Genomic DNA, 20,376 nt, shown 5'->3' on the forward strand with positions numbered 1-20,376 from the left:
AAAAATTAATTTTTTATGACTAATCAAATTATAATTGATGAAATGTGGTTTAAGTCTTAAATATATTCAGTCCTATGTGAGTTTGGCCCAAACCCATGTAGATGCAGTGCATGTACATCATGATGGGACCGATGATATGACAAAGGTTCATGATCAGGTCGAAGAAATGTTGCATGACGTTATTATGGGGATAACATTGGATCCAACCGTAAATGATGATGACAAACACAAACCTTTTTAAGACTTAATGGGTAATGCCCGGAGTCATCTATATTCAGGTTATACAAAGTTAACAAAACTAGTTTTCATTCTCAAGTTGTTACATATCAAAACAAGACAATTGGAGTAACAATTCATTCAACATGCCAATTGATTTATCCTAGTTTGTGATCTCAAAACTATAAGATCTCTCTCTTTCTCTCTTGAATGTATTTTGGACATATGAAACTTGTTTTTTTAATCATTTTTTGTATAGCCAAACTTGAATAGATTTTTTTTATAAGTTTTGTGTGTATGAATATTGTCAGATAACTTTTAATTCTTGTGAGTTTGTGTGTTTTTGAAAACTTGATGTTTTGGGGCCATTTGTCTAATACTTGGACATTGGTTCAAATTGAAGTAAGTGGTAGACTACTAAGTCTTGACCTGTATTGATGCTTATATAGTCCTTGAGTGCCTTAAAGCATCCTGATTCAACTTGTTGAAGACATAGTGCAGGTTGCACTGCAAAATGCAAACGAAAAGGCAACCGAGCTGAGGAAAAATTTGGATTGCATTATAGGAGAACAAAGAACTTCTAAGGATAAGATCAAGCAGTTGGATTGCATCATGATCAATCAGGAGAGTTGTATTTTGCAGCATCCTTGTCCTTAAGTTCCATGTTCATATCAAGGTATAATTTCACTACTTATTGCAATGAACATTTAGATTGACATTCTCACATATATATAGTAGAGCATAGGTGCTTAATGGTACATGCTTAATGGGTTTTTAATTTTTTATTTTATTTTTGAATTCTTACTATACATATGTGATCTATGTATTTGATTTTATAGGGATCAACTCTTGAAGGGTTTGATTCTGACATATGGGTGGGTTTTTATAAGGTTAAAAAAAATCAACGGTTCAAAATCTTTGTAAAATTTTTAGGCTCCAAATATCATTTTTCTTTGAAAACACATGATCTAGGTGTGGATTCCTTGTAAATCGATCATGCCCAACACATTTATGGGGTCAGAAGTACAAAAAAACCCGAATCAGCCGAAAAACCTATCAAAGATGTATCATTAAGCACCCACGCTCTACTATATATATATATATATATATATATATATATATATATATATATATATATATATATATATATATATATATATGAGAAAAGGGTCTTCAAAATCTGCATGTTATTTAGTGTAGACAATTGCCGGTCATTTCTGAATGAAGTGTTCACCTTATGAACTTTGTCGTTTGTTTGAACTATTATTTTGCATGTTAGCATGTCTAAATTTATGAAGATGCAATACCTCTGTAAATATTTTTTTTATTGAAAATAAAGCATGGGCTTATACTTGTTTGTGTAATGTTGAAGACCAGTATCATTTTGTGACCTTAACTTTTGTTGTAAATACTTTGAGTTGCCTTAGGTAATGAAGTGTATGATTTATCTTGGAAAGTTTTCATGTTGATGAATAGTCTTGCTTGCCATAGGTACCCAATATTCAAGAAAAATGCTAAACTTTATCAGCAATGTTGCAAGGTACCTAATATTCTGTCATTTTCTTGAGCGTCAATATTGTCTGGTTAAAATGGTGACCGTGTGACTATTTATCAGGTTTTGTTGGTACGTACATTTTACTGTTTTCATTGATGTTGATTAATATCTTTCTTATGCTTGTTTTCCAATTGCTTATCCTTAGGAATGTCTACTTTGTGTCTTAGAGTAAACTTGTAATATTGGTGATGGAGCTTGTTTTTGTCATGATAAATGTTTAGTGCACTCTAATGTTTCAAATTTCTATTTAATGTTTATATTCTCCCAATGTAAACAACAATTAAAATTGATGTTTTGTTTGAGATCTCGCCGTTATAGGCTATAAACCTGTCTCACCATTATAGCCTATACCGACGAGTTAATTCTCACTGTTGTTGGTTATAATGGTGCATAGGATCTCACTGTTATAGCCTATAACAACGAGAATAGTACCTCATTGTCATAACCTATAAGTAGCTTATAACGGTGAGCCAGGTATCTCACTCTTATATCTTATCTTGCCATTAAAACAAGCTCATTGTTAAAGATTGCCACACCGCTTTCGAGGGTGATTCTTCGCTGCTGTTGGTTCACCCTTTAATGGCGAGCAATAAATATGGTTGTTATTACTCAATAAAGGCCATTCATTTTTTATGACTCTTTGGTGAGAATTATTGTCGTTATAGGTCTATAGCGGTGAGTAATAGGCCAATAGTGCCGAGATATATCTCCGTTGTTGACCTGCAACCTTATAGCGGATTTTTAGCATTTTATTTTTATTTAACTGTTATTTATTTATTTAAATATTTACCTTGCTTGTTTTACACTAAAAAAAAAATTGAAAGCCAATGTGAGGCCGATAAATGAGCAGAACAAACCAAATGTATAGTGTTCAAGCTCAAATAGTTTCTATGGCAAATTGAGTGGAGAGCTCATGCTGAGCCTGAGTTGAGCTTGAGCTAGTTTTTTTTAATATCTCTCTCTCTCTCTCTCTCTATATATATATATATATATATATATATATTTCTCAAACAAAAATAATAGAATTTTGACTCAAGATATATGAGTCAAACTCAAACTGTTTCATTTTCAAAAGAAATACATTAGTTAGAAAGTTGTATGTAATGAGATTTGAACTCTACACTTCCGATCGAAGATCCATGAATCACATACCCATGGTCTTTTGCCTCTGAATGCCTCAAGGGTAGCAACAAACCTGTCTTAGTTAGACAGCCATTAGGTTTATACTATGATTGGACTCTATTCATGTTAGCATATGATATGCTAGTGTAAATAGATTGGTAGGAGCAGTCAGTTCCAGTCCCCTTGTGGTATGAGATTGCAGGTTCAAAACCTAATGGTACGTTGAATAGCTAGTGGGTGTGTCTGCCTAACCCCAGCTTGCCTTTAAAAAAAAAAGAAAACCGCAAAACAAAGTAGAACCTGGAAAAGGGTGAAAAACTTACGCCATGATTGAGAATGATATTGTCATCGGGGATTAGATCAGTTGGTAGTAGGTACGATCAATTAACTTCCTGCCAAGAGGCTAAGGTAGCTTGCTTACTCTCTATCATTAGTTAGAAGGAAATGCACCTTGATTGATGGGGGGAGGTTGATATTATTCAATTCTATTTTTTATAGCGGGTTGGTCGATGATGTGATTGGAATTTGTCCTTTAGAATCATGATACTCCTCGCTTCATGCTTCATTTATTCTTATATGTTTTCTTATTCAACTTTGCATGTTTTTTATGTGTTTTATCTTACTATTTTCACTCACTTTCACGTGCTTTCTCTAAATAGGTAGTCATCAGTTTTATATTTTGTTAAAAATATAATTCTTACACTAAAAAATCATGAAATTGAATATTAAACACTTTTATTTTAGTTTTTATTTGCGTTTCATTTTGATTCACATTCAATTTTTATATATTTTTTTATTTCTCGCTTCCTACTTTCTATACATTTTAAAATGCATCGATTGTTGCTTTCCCTTTCGGTATCGTTTTTTGCTTCCGTTTCCTACTCAAAAAACCTTGAGACAAACACTTATAAGGAAATTAGTTTGTGCCTTCTTCTTTGATAGCATCAATTAAATAACATCATTGGAAAAGATGGCCGTATAATGGGCTTCATGCACAACCTAGTCCGTTACAGCCCCCTCAAAGAGGTCATATGCATCAATGTCATTTGTACTAGTTCTTGCTAACATTGGATTTGAGGCATCAATGCACTAACTCCTTCGTTGTTTGCTTGCCTTTCTTGATTCTTTGTTTGGTTTCTTTCATGCAAACTCACACTTGGACTGAGGATGACATTTCTTTCCTAGCTTGAAATCCTTGTACAACTACTATTCATGAAAACATTCCCAGTTGCTCATACTTCTTTTCCCTTTCCCTTCTACTCTGAACTTAAAGATAGCTTTGTTGTGGTGACAATCAACTCAAATATTTAAGAGGGTGTTGTGTGTTCTCTCCTGAACACACACTATAGTTACAGTGCATGTTTTAGGGTTTCAATTGAGCGTCGAGTGACGCTCAGTCGAGTGTACGGGTGCATCGTACACCATCGTACAACAATGTACAACACAACTGTACACCCGACTGAGTGCTATGCGATGCTCAATCGGGATAGAACACGCACTGTAGCTACAGTGCATGTTTGGAGGGGGGTGGGGCATATAACCTGCCCCCAAATATCTTATTTGCTATCCTATAATAAGAATATCATATTCAAGAAAAGAGAGTCAAAGAAAGTTGCTTTAAGAAGCAATTGAACTTTCCTATGAGAATGCAACAACACATAATGAGAGAGAGAGAGAGGGTGGGTTTGGGGGGGGGGGGGATGAGGGCTATAGACAGATCTGCCATTACTAGACCAAGTTCTAAGGCACCAAATAAGAGCTATTCAAAGCATTTCGAAAGAAATGTATGAATAGAAGCGCTATCACACCTCTACCATTTTTGTTCGACCTTACGAGTGAGAATTTTTAGATAATGACTTTTGAGGAAAGAAAACCATTATTTTTATGTCTGAAACAAAATAGTAGGAATCAGCCACTTAAACTATGCTAAAAGGAGTACACCAACTCTGAGGAATTCATTGGGCCAAAGACTAAACCAAACGACACCCTACGATGGAGGGCTTGTTGGGTAGTCTCTTCTTTGAGAAGTATGGGTCGACTTTGCTTGTTTTAATTTTTTAACACAACAAACAAAATGACACTAAAGCTTTAACTGACCCAGCCCAGTACCCCGGATCCATGGTCCGTGGTGGGTGCCTATAAACACTCATGTTTGACGTCAATTTCTTATGCAATGAATTTGATCAATTTCTTAAGGCCCGTGATTTTTTAAATATGTAAAAGATAAAAATATACTTTACCGAGTCTGGTTCATGCAATCCAAATTTGTGTAGGACCTGGCTATGTCTTTTCACATAGTGAACCCGATAGAATCCGGTCCAGACTGGACACCAGCACAGGCAAAACCGGGTTCGGTTCTACCTGGGTCCGAACCAGATCCGACCCGTTGACACCCATACTCACAGAGGATAAATTGTGTTTTTAACGTTCGTGAATTCACCTTTAAAAATCATCACCGGCGCATTATACTCGTCCCCGTTCATTCTTCCCGCCGTCTCTGAGAGAGAGAGAGAGAGAGCAGAGCAAGAAAATGGGCGATCTGAGGGATTGGGATGAAGAGGAATACAGGGACGCCATCCTCCGCGAGAGGCAAACCCTAAACCTAACCCTCTTCCGCACCCTCTTCCCGCCTTCCTCGCGCTCCCCACATCCCGACGTCCTCGTCGCCGCTTCCAGCGACGGCTCCCTCGCCACCTACTCCGTTCCTTCCGCCATCTCCCGCTACGTGAGTTCCCTCCCTTACCCTTTCCTTCTTCTTCTTCTTCTTCTGAGAACCCTAAGATTTCAGACTTCTCCTTCTTCTTCCGTCTCCGTTTCTTATTCTTTATTCGCTTTCGTGTTGCAGTCGATGCGCTCCAATTGGAACGATTCTCATCAGTACGTTACTTTATGTTTTTTTGGGGTTTCTTCTATCTATTGTTTTGTTCTGGGACTGTTTTTTTTTTACTTTCTTTTTTGGGAGGTCTCTCAGCGACGAATTTATAGCCTCAGAACCGCACTCGTTTGTCAAGGCGCATAACGGGCCTGTGTACGATGCCAAATTCTTCGGCGACGATGAAGAATCGTTGTTGTTGAGGTAAGCTTCCTTTCCAGTAATTAAGTGATCTTCGGTTTGATTCGTGCGTCATAAACATTAGAATTCCGTTTATTTAATGAAAAAAGGGGTTTTGCCGACGTATGTCTCGTGTTAGCAGCTTGTATATGACAATCCTGATGCATGCCTTTGTAAAATGTGGTTAGAGTGGGAAACATTTTGAATGCATAACAAGGACTTGCAGTGGTTGTTGGTGTTTGTTTCGCCGCATAATGCGCTGCAGCCACCTCATTTATCAGCCTGCTGACGCTTAGAAATTAGAAGCGTCTCACTTTACCTCACACTGATACAGCTATAGGATGTGGGATACTGCATTTTTTATTCTTGAATTTCTCTGCTAATAATGAGATATATAGGGTTACAGTAAGGGAGTAAAAATGAAGTATCTGGTGGATGTGGGACTCGATTTGTTATCTAACATGCGCTTTTAAGTTGCCGTTGAATGTCTTGTATGGAGCGGTATGGCTGTTAGTCTCTTAGAAAACATGATAGAGCGTCTCCCTTGTCTAATTTATGATTTGGAGCCTTTGATTGCGAGATTTTCTGGCTACACATGCCTATGCGATTTTTTTACTGCTGCATGACTTATATCTGAATGCCTGCAGCTGTGGAGACGATGGTCACATTAGAGGATGGAAATGGAAAGAAATTCTAAACTGTGACATACCCTTAGCAATGCAAGGTAATCTGCACATGGAGCCTTAGTCAATATAATTTTTGACTAGCAATTGCATGGGAATATTTCTAATTTAAAATTCACTGTTCTCCATATGATCTCATTCTGTTTGATACGTGATGACTATGGTGCTTCCAGTGAGACCAATATTTGATACTTTGTTCCATGTTTTTGTTTGCAATTCTAGTGCGGACTATCTGCGCTGTGCACGTGCAACAAATTTTCAAACATTTCCGAGCTTATAAACTTTGCCTCAGATTCCAACCTTTCTTTTTCAAATGATAATTTATATGAAAGTGCTTAGATTTATCATGGAAACTGGATTTAATGCCAATACCAAGACACTTCTATTATTTCATTTAGCTGTAAATCTGTCAACCATTTTGCGTGAAATGTTCATCAAGCTTGGTATCCAGTATCCACACCATATCTCAAATGGTTCCAGCGATTAACCTATATTCAACTTCAGCATTTGAACGTGTCACTCTTTTGCTTCTTGTTTCATCATGAAATTAAGTTTCTTCCCAAAAATATACAATATCGTGACACTGATCTTCCTGTATCTGGATCTCTTTCCAATCAACATTTGAATATTCAACAATAGAGTTCCTTGTGTGCTTTCCAAAATCATTCCCATGATATGTAAGGCCCTAGGAAATGGTTCTCTATGCAAATTGCATTATTCTCTTCACCATTGCCATGTGAGCAGTTGTGGGCGAATGCATAAATTGCTAAACTTGGTTTGATACATATGATATGTCTGACCAAGTTAATATAAGATATTGAAGCACAACAACTGAAATTATGTATCTCTCAGGTTCTTCTAACAATTCTCTTTAATTTCTTGACAATTTTGTTCATTGTACATGGAGTCTCCATGAGATTGAAGTTGGTCATGTTAAATTTATGAAGCAATTATGTGGCATACTTTTGTTGCGATAACTTTATTTCATTTTCTCTTCTATCTATTTCAATATTGAGAAAGTTTTGTAATTCTCTCCTACATAAGAACTCCTTAATTTTACTTATCAAGGCTATGGAGCTTCCTGTAATTATAATGTCGTCAACATATAGGAGTATAATCACCAGACTATGCTTGTTTCAATTGGTGAAAAGTAAATAATCAATGGTGGCTCTGACAAAATTTCTCTGCTTTAATCTGTCATGAAAACTTTTAAACCACTTATGTTATGCTTGTTGTGAAGCTTGAACACATATTTATGAGGATCAACTTCATAAAATTCAACAGGTTGTTTCATATAACCTTCTTTAGTTTTACATGCAAAAATGCATTCTTTACATCTAGTTGATGAAGATTCCATCCATATGTCAATACGAAGGATAAAATTACTTGAACTGTGGCAATTTTGTCCAGTGGACATTTCTTCATAACCTAGTCCATGTTGTTGATGGGATCCTCTGATCATTGGACCTGCCTTATATATCTTCTAATGCTCTCCTCAGATTTGTGTTTTATTACGTAAACCTATTTACATCCTATTATATTCTTGTTTATGAGTCTCCTCACAATTTCTCAAGTTTTGTTAATATGCATTTCCTTGTGTCTCTTTTCACATGGCGGCCATTTATCATCCTTTGCAGCTCCAAAGTATATAATTGGTTCTCATCCTTTCAAAACTTCACTTATTTTATATTCACGAGTAAATCCTTCACAGGACAGCTACCTGCGTATTGAGTGTTTTTCATTGGTAGGCCTTCTTAAATTAACAAAAGCATTATTTGACTAATTTGCATTTTGTGTGGAATTGACAATAATGCTACTTGATCGATATTTCTTTTGGGCATTATCATTTTGTATCTCAGCTTGTTTGGATATTCTATTAACAATTTCAGTAGTTTATCTCCCGATTTGGTAGATTCATTTTCCGCATTCATACCAGTGTCTTGGTCCAGTTGACCTAGTAAGTCTTCCTTGTAAAATTGCTCAAATTCTTCTCCTGAATTGCTCGGTACATTGCCAATATCAAAATTCATGTTGTTATCAACTGTTACATTATTTCCATGATTTGATAATTCACTAATAAATAATTTTTCTTCACGTCGCTCACGATCTGAGATATGTTCTATCTCATTATTATTTTTACTTCCATTAAATACATTTGGTGCAGTAAAGAATTGATATTCCTCAATGGTTGCATGCTTGGACGCCAATATTCTCCTTAATATTGTAGACTAACATCTATATTCTTTGTACATGTCGGGATAACCAACAATCCGCATGGACTTTGTGTCCAATTTCTTTCTCTAACTTCTATCAATGTGGACATAGCAACAACATCCAAAACTTTTTAGACTTGAAGTTTATGAGAAATTTGTAAGGTGTTTTCCTGTTGATGACATTTTTGCTAGTTGATTTATGATATATGTTGCAGTATGGAAAGCTTCTGTCCACAAATATTTTGGAACACCACTTGTGTAAGTGCCAAACCCACTTCAGTTACATGTCTATGCTTTTTTGGCTATCCCATTTTGCTATGGAATACTAGGGCATGATATTTATTGCTTTATTGATTTATTCTATATCTTCTCAAATAGTTTTGAAGTACAAGTGAATAATACTCTCCATCATCACTTTGAAGCTAAGTCACACGGACTCGGCTAGGGAGGCGCCACACCCGTGTTGACACGCCCCGACACGGGTGCGGACATGGGTGCAGTTTAGGACACGGCCCAGACTTGGTCAACGACGAGTCAGACTCGGTCAACGAATCGAGGTCGAGTCTGTCCTCGTTTTCAACTCGATCAACGTTGATCGAGTCCAAAAATATCAATTTCGAAATATGTTTTGGATCTGGGTCGGGTCCGGATCTGGACCGACCCAGATCAAAACTTATCTCAAACCCTAAAAGGGGTTTACGATAGGGGGAGGGGCTTACCCTGTCGATTTTGCCTCCCCCCATCCCCTGCAGCTTCCTCACGCCAGCAATCCAGACTCCGACGACGGTAGCCGCAGGCGACGCCAGCCACCGTCTCCCCCTTTCCTCCATCAACAGGTATGCCCCCCATTCCCACTCTCTCCTCTTTGTCCGGCGGGGGCTCCCCCTTCCTCCTTATTTTCCGGCAGGTGGCAGAGCCCCTTGCCTCCGCCCCTTGCCGGAAATAAAGAACAAGGCTCGTTCTTATTTTCCGGCAGCCCCCCCCCCCACCCCTCCCTGCACCCTCTGCTCGCAGAAGAGGGGCTCAACTCCTCCTTGTGCCTCCAATTCACAGAGGAGGGGCTCGGCCCCTCCTCGTTTCCCTTTTGTCCGGCAGGGGTAAGAAGGAGGAGTGGGGTTTCCCCACTCCTTCTTACCCCTGCCAGAAACGAGGCAGGGGGCTCCGCCCCTGCCTCGTTCTTATTTTTCGGCAGCCCCCCCCTCCCTGCACCCTCTGCTCGCAGAAGAGGGGCTCAACCCCTTCCCTGCTGCCTTTGGCTTTTTGGCAAGGGCGAAGCCCTTGCCATTGATAAGGTTAAGCAGGGGCTTGCCCTGCCCCTCCTTTTTGTGTCAGACAAGGGGTAATCTCCCTGTCTCGAACCTGGTTTGCAGAGAGGGAACAAACCCCCTCTCTGCATCATCCCCTCGCAGAGGAGGGCCCGATTTGAACTTGATTTGCACAAGAGGAACGAACCTTGAGCTCCTATTACTATTATTTTGAAGTGTTTATTAACTTTATTTTATTTAGTTATTTTCTTTTCAGTTTTCACTTTTCAGATATAATGGCGAGTTCTAGCGGTAGTGTCAATACATTTGGTTCAAGTTCTAACCCTGAATTAGAAGATTCTCAATCACTTTGGAGGCTTGTGACAAAAGGGATAAAAGCTAGTGGTGGTGGTGGTGGTGGGAATATGCAGTTTCATTGTAATCTATGTAAGACTGTTTTCACGGGTTCTTATACGCGTGTGAAAGCACATCTTTTGCATATTCGTGGTCAAGGAATTAGGGCATGTTCTGGGGTTGACAAAGACATGTTAAAGCAATTAAAGAAAGAACAAGAGGAAACTGAAAAGAAGAAAATTGCAGAAATGAGAAGTGATTCGATTAATCTGTCTTTTCCTATTGCTAGTGATGTGCAAAAAGAGCTTTTAAAGAAAAGAAAGATGGAAAGCAATAAAACAATACAAGCGTCATTTAAAAACATGGCAAAAACAGAAATTGATAAAAAGATTGGTCAATTCTTTTATTCAAGCTCAATTCCTTTTAATGTAGCTAAAAGTCCATACTGGAAAGATATGATTACATCTTTGGCTAATTGTAATTTGAGTGGTTATGTGCCTCCTAGTTAAGAAAAACTAAGAACAGTCATTCTTGCAGAGGAAAAAAATAGAATTGAAGACTTGTTAGAGACCAAAAAGTTTGCATGGAAACGACATGGAGTGTCGATTGTTTTTGATGGGTGGACTGATATACAAAGGCGACCACTGATAAACTTCATTGCTTACTCACTTAATGGGCCAATCTTTTTGAAGACTGTTGATGCATCTGGAGAGTATAAAGATGTTGAATATTTAAAGAGATTATTTGTCGAAGTGATAAAAGAAGTGGGTGAAGAAAGTGTGGTGCAAATCATTACTGACAATGTTCCAGTTTGCAGTCGTGCAAAAATGAATTTGGCAAGTGAAGATACATATTCACATATTTTTTGGACTCCTTGTGCAGCACACAGTTTAAATTTGGTACTTAAGAGTATATGCAATCCATCAAAAGATGATGCACATGCACGTGAAATGTGTTTATGGATTGAAGAAATAGAGCATGATGTTCGAAATATTAGAAATTTTGTTGTAAACCATCATCATGGCCTTTCTATATTTAATAGACATTCTGTTCTCAAGTTACTAAAAGTTGCTGAAACTCGTTTTGCTTCTCTCATTGTTATGATGAAAAGAATTAAACAACTCAAGAATGCATTGATGATGATGGTTGTTGATCAAGATTGAGATTTTTATCATACTGAAAATGATGTCAAGGCTCAAGCTATCAAAAAATGTATCTGTGATGATTTTTGGTGGGATAAAATTTCATATTTTGTTGAATTTACAGAGCCTATTTGGGAAATGTTGAGAGAAATTGACAGAGATGTACCCATGCTTCATAGAATTTATGAAATGTGGGACAATATGAATAAAAAAGTTCAAAGTATCATTTTTAAACATGAGAATAAAGATATTGCACTTGATGATTCAGAATTTTATAATCATGTACATTCAGTTTTAGTGAGAAGATGAGATAAATGCAATACACCTTTGCATTGCATGACACACTCTCTCAATCCAAAATACTATGCAAAAAAATGGTTGACAACAGGTGTTGGTCGTACTTCTCCAAATGAAGATCCTGAGATATCAAGAAATAAAATGATATGTTTGGGAAGACTTTTTAATGATCCTCACATGTTTAAGGTTGTAAATAGTGAGTTTGACAAGTTTTCTACTGAGAGATTTGATTCTTTAGCAGCACTTGTGGCAACGGACAAGGAAGATTCCCTTAATTGGTGGACAACATATGGATCAGACACACCAAATCTGTAACGTCTTGCAATAAAGTTATTGTGAAAATGTCTATGAATAGACAATACGCATACAAGCATAAATATTTTATAAAAGAAGTGTACGAAGACACTCTCACAACACTTGAACAAAATACGCAAAAAGCGTAATAATAGCAAACATGCAATAATTCATGTATTTCATAAAAGATGCAAATGCTTGAGACTCTCAAGCTTAGGAAAAACAAAGGGGGAACACCCCTATTTATACAAGAAGGAGAAGGTGCAAAGGGGAGCCCCCAACGGAGTCGTTGGGGAGCCCCCAACGACTCTATTGGGGGACCCCCAATGCACCTTTTATGAAAAAGCAAAAAAAATAAAAAATAAAAAAGAAATACAGAAAAATAAAGATGAAAAATTATAACATATTCCAAATGGAATATGCGCAAGAAAGGAAATTACAAGAATACCCTTTTCGGGTAAAATAAAGTAAAATATATAAATATATATATTTATATATAGAGAGATACATATACATATAATATATATATATATATATGTATCTCTATGTATATAAGTATATATATTTATACTTACAACAAAGATTTTTGGGAGGTACATTTTAACACCCCCCCTCAAACTTACGGTGCGATAACCGCAAGTTTGCCAAGAAGAAAATGAAATCTGGGCGAACATAGAGCTTTTGTGAAGAAGTCTACAAGTTGATATTCAGACGTCACGTATGGTAGATCAATAACCTTCTTCAAGTATTCTTCTATGACATAATGGCAGTCCATCTCTATATGCTTTGTTCGCTCGTGAAAGGTGTGATTCTTGGCAATATAAATTACACTTTTGTTGTCACAACGCATCTTTGTTGGTTCTCTGATAAACACTCCCATATCTTCCAAAAGGCGTCGAATCCATACAATTTCCATGGTGGTAGATGCCATGGCTCTATATTTGGCTTCAGTGGATGACAGAGAGACCTTCTATTGCTTTTTACATCGCCATGAGATCAAGGACTCACCTAAGAAAACACAAAAACCAGTGGTGGAGTGACAGTTACTAGGGTCACCTCCCCAATCTGAGTCAGTATAAGCAAATAATTTTAATTCAGAAGAATAAGATATAAATACTCCCTTATTTATTGTCTCTTTCAAATATTTGATGATCCGAAGGACAACACCCATATGAACGGTTGTAGGAGCATGCTGAAACTGACTGACAATGTGTATAACATGTGACAAATCGGGTCGAGTAATGCTAAGGTACATTAAAGAACCTACCAACTGCCTGTAAGGAGTAGGATCGGTTAGATGAACACCGTCGTCAATCTTCATTTTTGATCCCACAACTTCAGGAGTTTCGCATACTTTGTCATCAGAAATTCTTGATCTGTCAATAATCTCACAAGCAAGTTTAGACTGAGATAGGAAATAACCACGTTGCGAATAAGCAACCTCAATTCCAAGAAAATATGTCAGAAAACCCAAGTCCGACATCTCAAATTTTGAAGTCAAGACGAACTTAATACCCTTCACCTGTGATTAGCATGTCATCAACATAGAGCAAAAGTATCACAATCCCTGCATTAGATTTTCTAGTAAATAAAGCAGTGTCAGTATAACATGAGGAAAAACCATTTTCCAGCATAACACTACTAAACCTGTCATACCAGGCTTTGGGGGCCTGTTTCAAACCATAGAGGGCCTTTCGAAGACGAAAAACTTTATCTTTAGGAATCTTCATGCCTGGTGGGGCTTCCATATATACTTCTTCGTTAAGATCATCATTTAAAAAAACATTTTTCACATCCATTTGAAAAATGTTCTAATTTTTAATAGATGCAATAGTAATAAGACATCTAACTGTAACCATTCGGGCTACAGGAGCAAAAGTTTCTTCATAATCAATTTCATATTCTTGTCCATACCCTTTTGCGACTAGGCGAGCCTTATACCTTTCTAAAGATCCGTCACACATGGTTTTAACCTTAAAAACCCATCGACAACCTATAGTTTTCTTTCCTATAGGTAGAGTTTGGAAATCCCAAGTTTCAGCCTTTTTAAGAGCATTAAGCTCATTTTGCATGGCTTCCTGCCATTCTATACATTTTTTAGCTTCTTCAAAATTCTTTGGTTCAAAATAAGAATGAATGGCACTAAGACAAGCCCTATATCGGGGTGAGAAGGAATCAAAAGAGACAAAGCGAGTTGGAGGTCTCCTATTCCTTTCAAATCTTCGGTGATCTAGAGTAGGAACAAGTTCACTATATTGGTCAATAGCACTTCTAAATGTGTTTTGGTTTCTACGAGAGTAGGTTATTGGATCACTTGAAATTCTACTTTCTTGTTCATTATGTGAGTTATGTTCACCCACATCACCATCATTTTCTTCATCATGATTTGATGATACATCATCATCACTAGATATATCATCATTACTAGACAATAAGTCAAATAGGAAGGAATAATCAAAATTTTCTTGTAGAGAAACAATTTTTTCAAAACCACTTTCATTTTCTAAAAAAGTTACATTTCTAGAAACATATAACTTATCATCTCGAAGATCATAACAATGAAACCCCTTTTGAGTTTCGGAATATCCAAGAAAGGCGCAATCGATAGCCTTGGGAGAAAGCTTGTCATTCTTATCCGTAAGTATAAAACACTTACACCCAAAAACTCGTAACCTATTATAATCATGTTCAAGCTTATATAATATCTCAAAAGGGGATATTTTTCCTAATATCCTAGATGGTAAGCGATTTAAACAAAGGCAATAACTGCTTCTGCCCAAAAATTTTTAGGAATATTTTGGGAAATAAGAAGGGTCCTAGTGGTCTCAATGATGTGCCTATGTTTTCTTTCGGCCAACCCATTCTGTTGAGGAGTTTTGGGACAAGACCTTTGGTGAACAATTCTGTGATCCTCAAGGTATACTTTAAATTGATTGAAGAGATATTCTCCTCCAGAATCACTTCTAAATATCTTTATGTTGCTGTTGAATTGATTCTTGATTATTGAATGAAAAGTTTTAAAACATGAAAAAACTTTATGTTTGAATTTAAGAATGAAAAGATTATTTTGATAAGCTATTTAATGAAAGTCATGCTCAGGATCTTGGAGACTTCTCCATTTCTTTTCATGAAATGAATCGTGACTTTATGCGCAAGATTCAAAGGAAAGGAATTGCAGAGGCTTTGAAGAAAATGAAATCAAGAAGGGCAGTTGGCCCAGATGGTATACCTATCGAGGCTTGGAAATGCTTGAGAGAGAAAAGATTTAGAATGGTTGACAAATCTTTTTAACAAGATTTGGCGGATAAATAAGATGCCTAATGAGTGGAGGAAGAGTACTTTGGTGCCTCTATATAAGAATAAGGGTGATATACAAGATTGCACAAACTATCGTGGTATAAAACTCATGAGTCATACTATGAAACTTTGGGAGAGGGTGATTGAGTCTAGGTTGAGGAAGGTTGTCATGATATCGGAAAATCAATTTGGTTTTATGCCTGGAAGATCAACTATGGAAGTTATACATCTTCTTAGACAACTTATTGAGAGAAATAGAGAGAAGAACAAAGATTTGCATATGGTTTTTATTGATTTGGAGAAGGCATACGATAGAGTACCTAGGGACGTTCTCTGGTGAACAATGATGAAGAAAGGTGTTTCTCTTAAGTACATTAATATAATTAAAGATATGTATGAAGGAGTAGTAACCAATGTCCGCACTTGTGGAGGGGTGACAACCAATTTTCCTATAACGGTTGGGTTACATCAAGGATCTGCTTTAAGCCATTTCCTATTTGCTATAGTGATGGATGAGCTTACGAGATCAATTCAAGAAAATGTGTCGTGGTGTATGTTGTTTACTGATGATATTGTTTTGATTGATGAGTCTAGAGCTGGGGTTAATGCTAAGTTAGAATTATGGAGACAGACATTGGAAGCAAGAGGTTTTAAGTTGAGTAAGAGTAAGACAGAATACATGGAATGTCGGTTTAGTAAGCAACGAAGTAGTGATGGGAGTGTAGTGAAGCTTGGTGAGCAAGAAATACCGGTGGATGATTGTTTCAAATATTTGAGATCTATCATTCAAAAGTATGGAGAAATTGATAGAGATGTAAATCATAGGATAAAGGTTGGGTGGATGAAATGGAAAAGTGCAACTGGAGTGTTGTGCGATCGTAGAATGCCATTGCGGTTGAAGGAAAAGTTTTATAGGACGACTATTAGGCCCGCTTTACTATATGGTACAGAATGTTGGGCTGCCAAGAGTCATCATATTCAAAAAATGAGTGTAGCTGAGATGCGTTTGCTGAGATGGATGTGTGGAAATACAATAAAAGATAAGATTTGGAACGAGGAGATACGTAAGAAGGTAGGCGTTGCACCCATTGAAAATAAGATGAGAGAGAATCGTTTACGGTGGTTTGGACATATTCGGCGAAGGCCTAATGATGCTCCAATTAGAAGGATAGAGAAATGGGAAAATATATTAGTTAAAAGAGGTTGGGGTAGGCCTAGGAAGACATGGATGGAGGTGATAGGAAAGGATATGAATGCTTTGAACCTCACCGAGAACATGGCATTGGATAGAACACAGGTGGAGTTACGACACAGATGTTTACTGAATATATTTTTCAATTTGGAAATCAATCTCTTATTGCATAGGACGAGAGTGATTCTTGACTACAATGACCTAAACGATTGTGCTAGACATCAGATCATTATTAACCCTTGATTATATACCTCACGAGTTCTGCCAAGCGTTGGTGGAGGAGATCATTATTAACTCTTGATGCTATATTTGAAGCTTCTTTGACTCTCCTTCTAAGGCGTACAGTTCTCCATGTCACAAACCTTCAGCGTCCGTGGCCGCTGTTCTCATCCTTCAAGATAAGAAGGATGCACTATTTTCTCTAGACATTTGGGACGTTGATATCAAATTTGTATGGAAATCAGGGACAAGAAAAACATTATTTATTATAATCAAACCTTTAGAAAGTTTATGATTTGCTGCATTTGTATGTGTAACATGCATTATGCCATCTTTGTAAGGGTGGTTGCATTACCTTTGTAAGGAGCAAGAATCAAAAGCAAATCTAAGTTACCCATCACAAATGCGTTGTTGCAAGTTTGTTACTTTTTAGTCATGGGTAGCAAAGGTCCAAAGACCTTGGTCACTGAGTCTCGTGGGCCATCTCTAAGAAATTCACCAACTTTTTGAGAACTGAAGAATTTAGAATGAACTTTTATCGAAAACACTCTTTAAAGTTCTCAAACAGTGTAATAATACAAATTTAGGTGATCATAACTTTTTAAGTATTCAACCACAGTTGGTCTAGATATTTATGATTGAATAGGAAGAAGTATCCAAAGAGTGGAGAAGGTTATTAGGCCACTCATCTGAAGAGAAGGCAGGACCTCAAGTAACATTTATTTTCCTAAAAAAATATTTTAATCATAAATATTTATAATATTTATTCTCTTTAAATAATAACTACTGGGAATTCCAAATTATAAATGTACCATAAAGTGTAATTTCTTATTCATGTTTACCTGATTTCTATGGGGACACATTGAATTTAAATAAACCCAATGCTCATGTTGAGTAAAATGTGCTTTCATAAGGCGTAAGCTGGCTACTTAAGGTAATTATGCAATGAGTCCATGAACCCTGATCTCTATATAAACTAGCAACTTGAATTGGGATCTTAGTCATGTAAAAACACATGCTGGTGATAAAGTTCAATTTTCCATGCCTGTTAGGACTGTGAACAGACCATAGTCTCAATGGTTGGTGAAAGCTCTTAGGTCTAAACCATTTCCCAAAGTAGGCATGGATAGACACACAAACAATCAAGACCTGACAACCCCTCCTCATGTCATTAGTAGTTTGCACTTCCACTAGGTGGCTCCATGCATAATTTCTCTTATATAAAAATCAATTATTCATTGATACATTATTTACTGCTTGAAAGGCTTTCAGAAACTAATGGGGAACAGTTCAGGGCCATCATAACTAGCTTCCTTATCATGATGCTCAATTTTGTTCCTTAACCCATTTAAATACATATCATTTTGGATATTGTTATTAAGAAGTGAAATGTATTCTATATAGAATTCCCAATTTGAGTTTTTTTGTGTTTTGTTTTGTTTTTGTTACCTAATTCTAGGTGAAAGGAGCTTGCTTTTTAGTTACTTATAAATGCTTTTTACGTTCTATAATGATATGTGCAACACATTTTTCTGTGACCAGCTTATTTTAATGGAATACTGGGGTCTAATATTTGTTGGCTATGGTTAATTATGTGGTTACTTATATCAGACTATGGTAGTCTATACCTTGGATTTGCTATTAATATTTAGTCTTCTTTGCTGCAGAGCAGCATTTGGGGCCTTCATTTGATTTGGTGAGCCCTCAACACAAGTGAGTTCGTAGAGGTTTAAGTTTGTCGTATATATTTTATTTTTCAAGAGCTACACCATTTTTGAGACTTTTGGTTTTTGATATTTTTTGGTATGACAAAGGTTGTAAAGAGGCATTTCAATTGTTGTCTTCTTTTTATTTCAACACACAGTATAACAGTGATTGTTTTGTCATATATATGAGAAGAAGCACATATACTTTACAGATCATAATGAACCACAGTTACAAGTATTAAAAAATTGAAGTTTTTCTTTGAATCATTAATATCATGTGTCTTTTAATGACAATATAATGGAATTTTCTAAATTAGATTCTCTTGTTTATATATTGTGGTGTAAATTCTATATTTATGGCGTTTGCATTGATGATTTTAGAGGGCCTTGGGATGCACTCTCACCAATTCCAGAAATCAATTCCATTGCCACTGATATACAAGTGAGTGGATCTGCCTACCCCTTTATTTTCAATGGCATGCTAAACTTGGTTTGCTTGTAGCTTTTAGGTATTTGTGGTTATGAGTAAGCATATGTTAAAATGTAATCCTTAATCTCGTTGTATGTAAATATATATATATATATATATATATATATATATATATATATATATATATATATATATATATATATATTGCTCATAATACCCGAAAAGGGTATTTCTGTAATTTCCTATTTTACACATATTCCATTTGGAATATGATTGTATTTTTTTTTCTTTTATTTTTTTCTTTTCTTTTCTTTTCTTATTTCTTATTTATTTTCTTTTTGTGGTTTGTGCCACTTAGGGAAGACTCCCCAAAAGAGTCGTTGGGGGCTCCCAACTACTCCTTTGGGAGCCCCCTATGTGGCTCCTCTTGTGATGGATAAATAGGGGTGTTCCCCCTTGTAAACCGTCTGCTTGGGAGCTCAAATTCTTGTTCCATTTTCAATATATTTTTCTTTTTCATGCCTTTGTGCATGTTTATATTATTTTACGCCTTTGTGCGTACTTGTTCAAGTGTTATTTGAATGCCTTTGTGCACATCTCTTGTGAGGTATTAGTGCTTGTATGCGTATTGTCTCTTCGTATACATTTTTACATGGTATTAGAGCTTGGTTAAAGATTGAAGATTGTGTGATTTTTCATTTTTTGGGTGCCTCGAAAAATGTGCCTTTAGCTTCTTGGAGATTGGAGTGAGGGCTTCTCTTCCTTCAATATTTTAGAAGGGCATTACGACAAGACTTAAAAGTCTTATTGTGGTACGTATTTCCTCTTCCATCTTTCCTCTCTAATGGGTGAAAAAGAGTCTCATTTCTTCGATTTAAACTCAATGGCTCAAATATCACGTTTGGGCCGGAAACATGGAGGCTCACATAAAAGGAAAATGTCTTTGGGGTTATGTGTAAGGCACAATCTCGGAACCAGAACAAAAAATCACCTTGATTGAGAAAGGTGAAATTAAGATCCTTGAAGGAGAGAAAAGAACCAAAGCCCTTGAGGAATATTCGAAAAAACATGATGAATGAGAAATGAAGAATTTCAAAATATTAGCTTGGATTTTTGCTTCCGTTGAGATAAAAATCAACGCGAATATTATCCTATTCAAAAAGGTTTCTCAAGCATGGGAGTATCTTGAGAAAATGTATACCTCAAGGGACTTGTTCCATAAATATTACCTTCAAAAGAAGGCTCTAACTCTTCTTCAAGGCGAAATGATCATTAGGGAATATTTTGCCGAACTTTTTTCCATTTGGAACGAGCTTGCTATGCTCGAACCAAAATGGAGTGAAGAGGCGATTGAACTTCG

The 20,376-nt window shown here is 36.6% G+C and overlaps 1 protein-coding gene across 2 annotated transcripts in view; it reads left to right on the forward strand.

The window, feature by feature from the left end:
- The first annotated feature begins 5,370 nt into the window (after positions 1-5,370).
- Positions 5,371-20,376, forward strand: part of DWA1 (DWD (DDB1-binding WD40 protein) hypersensitive to ABA 1) — a 91,110-nt gene continuing 76,104 nt past the window's right edge. Inside the window, exons 1-6 of one of the 2 annotated variants that reach the window (XM_089989553.1) lie at positions 5,371-5,618; positions 5,739-5,770; positions 5,856-5,969; positions 6,593-6,669; positions 18,548-18,593; positions 18,968-19,028. In XM_089989553.1, the coding sequence (XP_089845679.1) occupies positions 5,424-5,618; positions 5,739-5,770; positions 5,856-5,969; positions 6,593-6,669; positions 18,548-18,593; positions 18,968-19,028 (525 nt within the window). In that variant the 5' untranslated portion in view covers positions 5,371-5,423. The remainder of the gene's footprint in view (positions 5,619-5,738; positions 5,771-5,855; positions 5,970-6,592; positions 6,670-18,547; positions 18,594-18,967; positions 19,029-20,376) is intronic. The other variant, XM_089989554.1, reaches the window with a different exon arrangement.

The sequence above is a fragment of the Nuphar pumila genome, chromosome 15 (genome assembly GCF_984573655.1).
Source record: "Nuphar pumila chromosome 15, dmNupPumi1.hap1.1, whole genome shotgun sequence".
Classification (NCBI taxonomy): domain Eukaryota; kingdom Viridiplantae; phylum Streptophyta; class Magnoliopsida; order Nymphaeales; family Nymphaeaceae; genus Nuphar; species Nuphar pumila.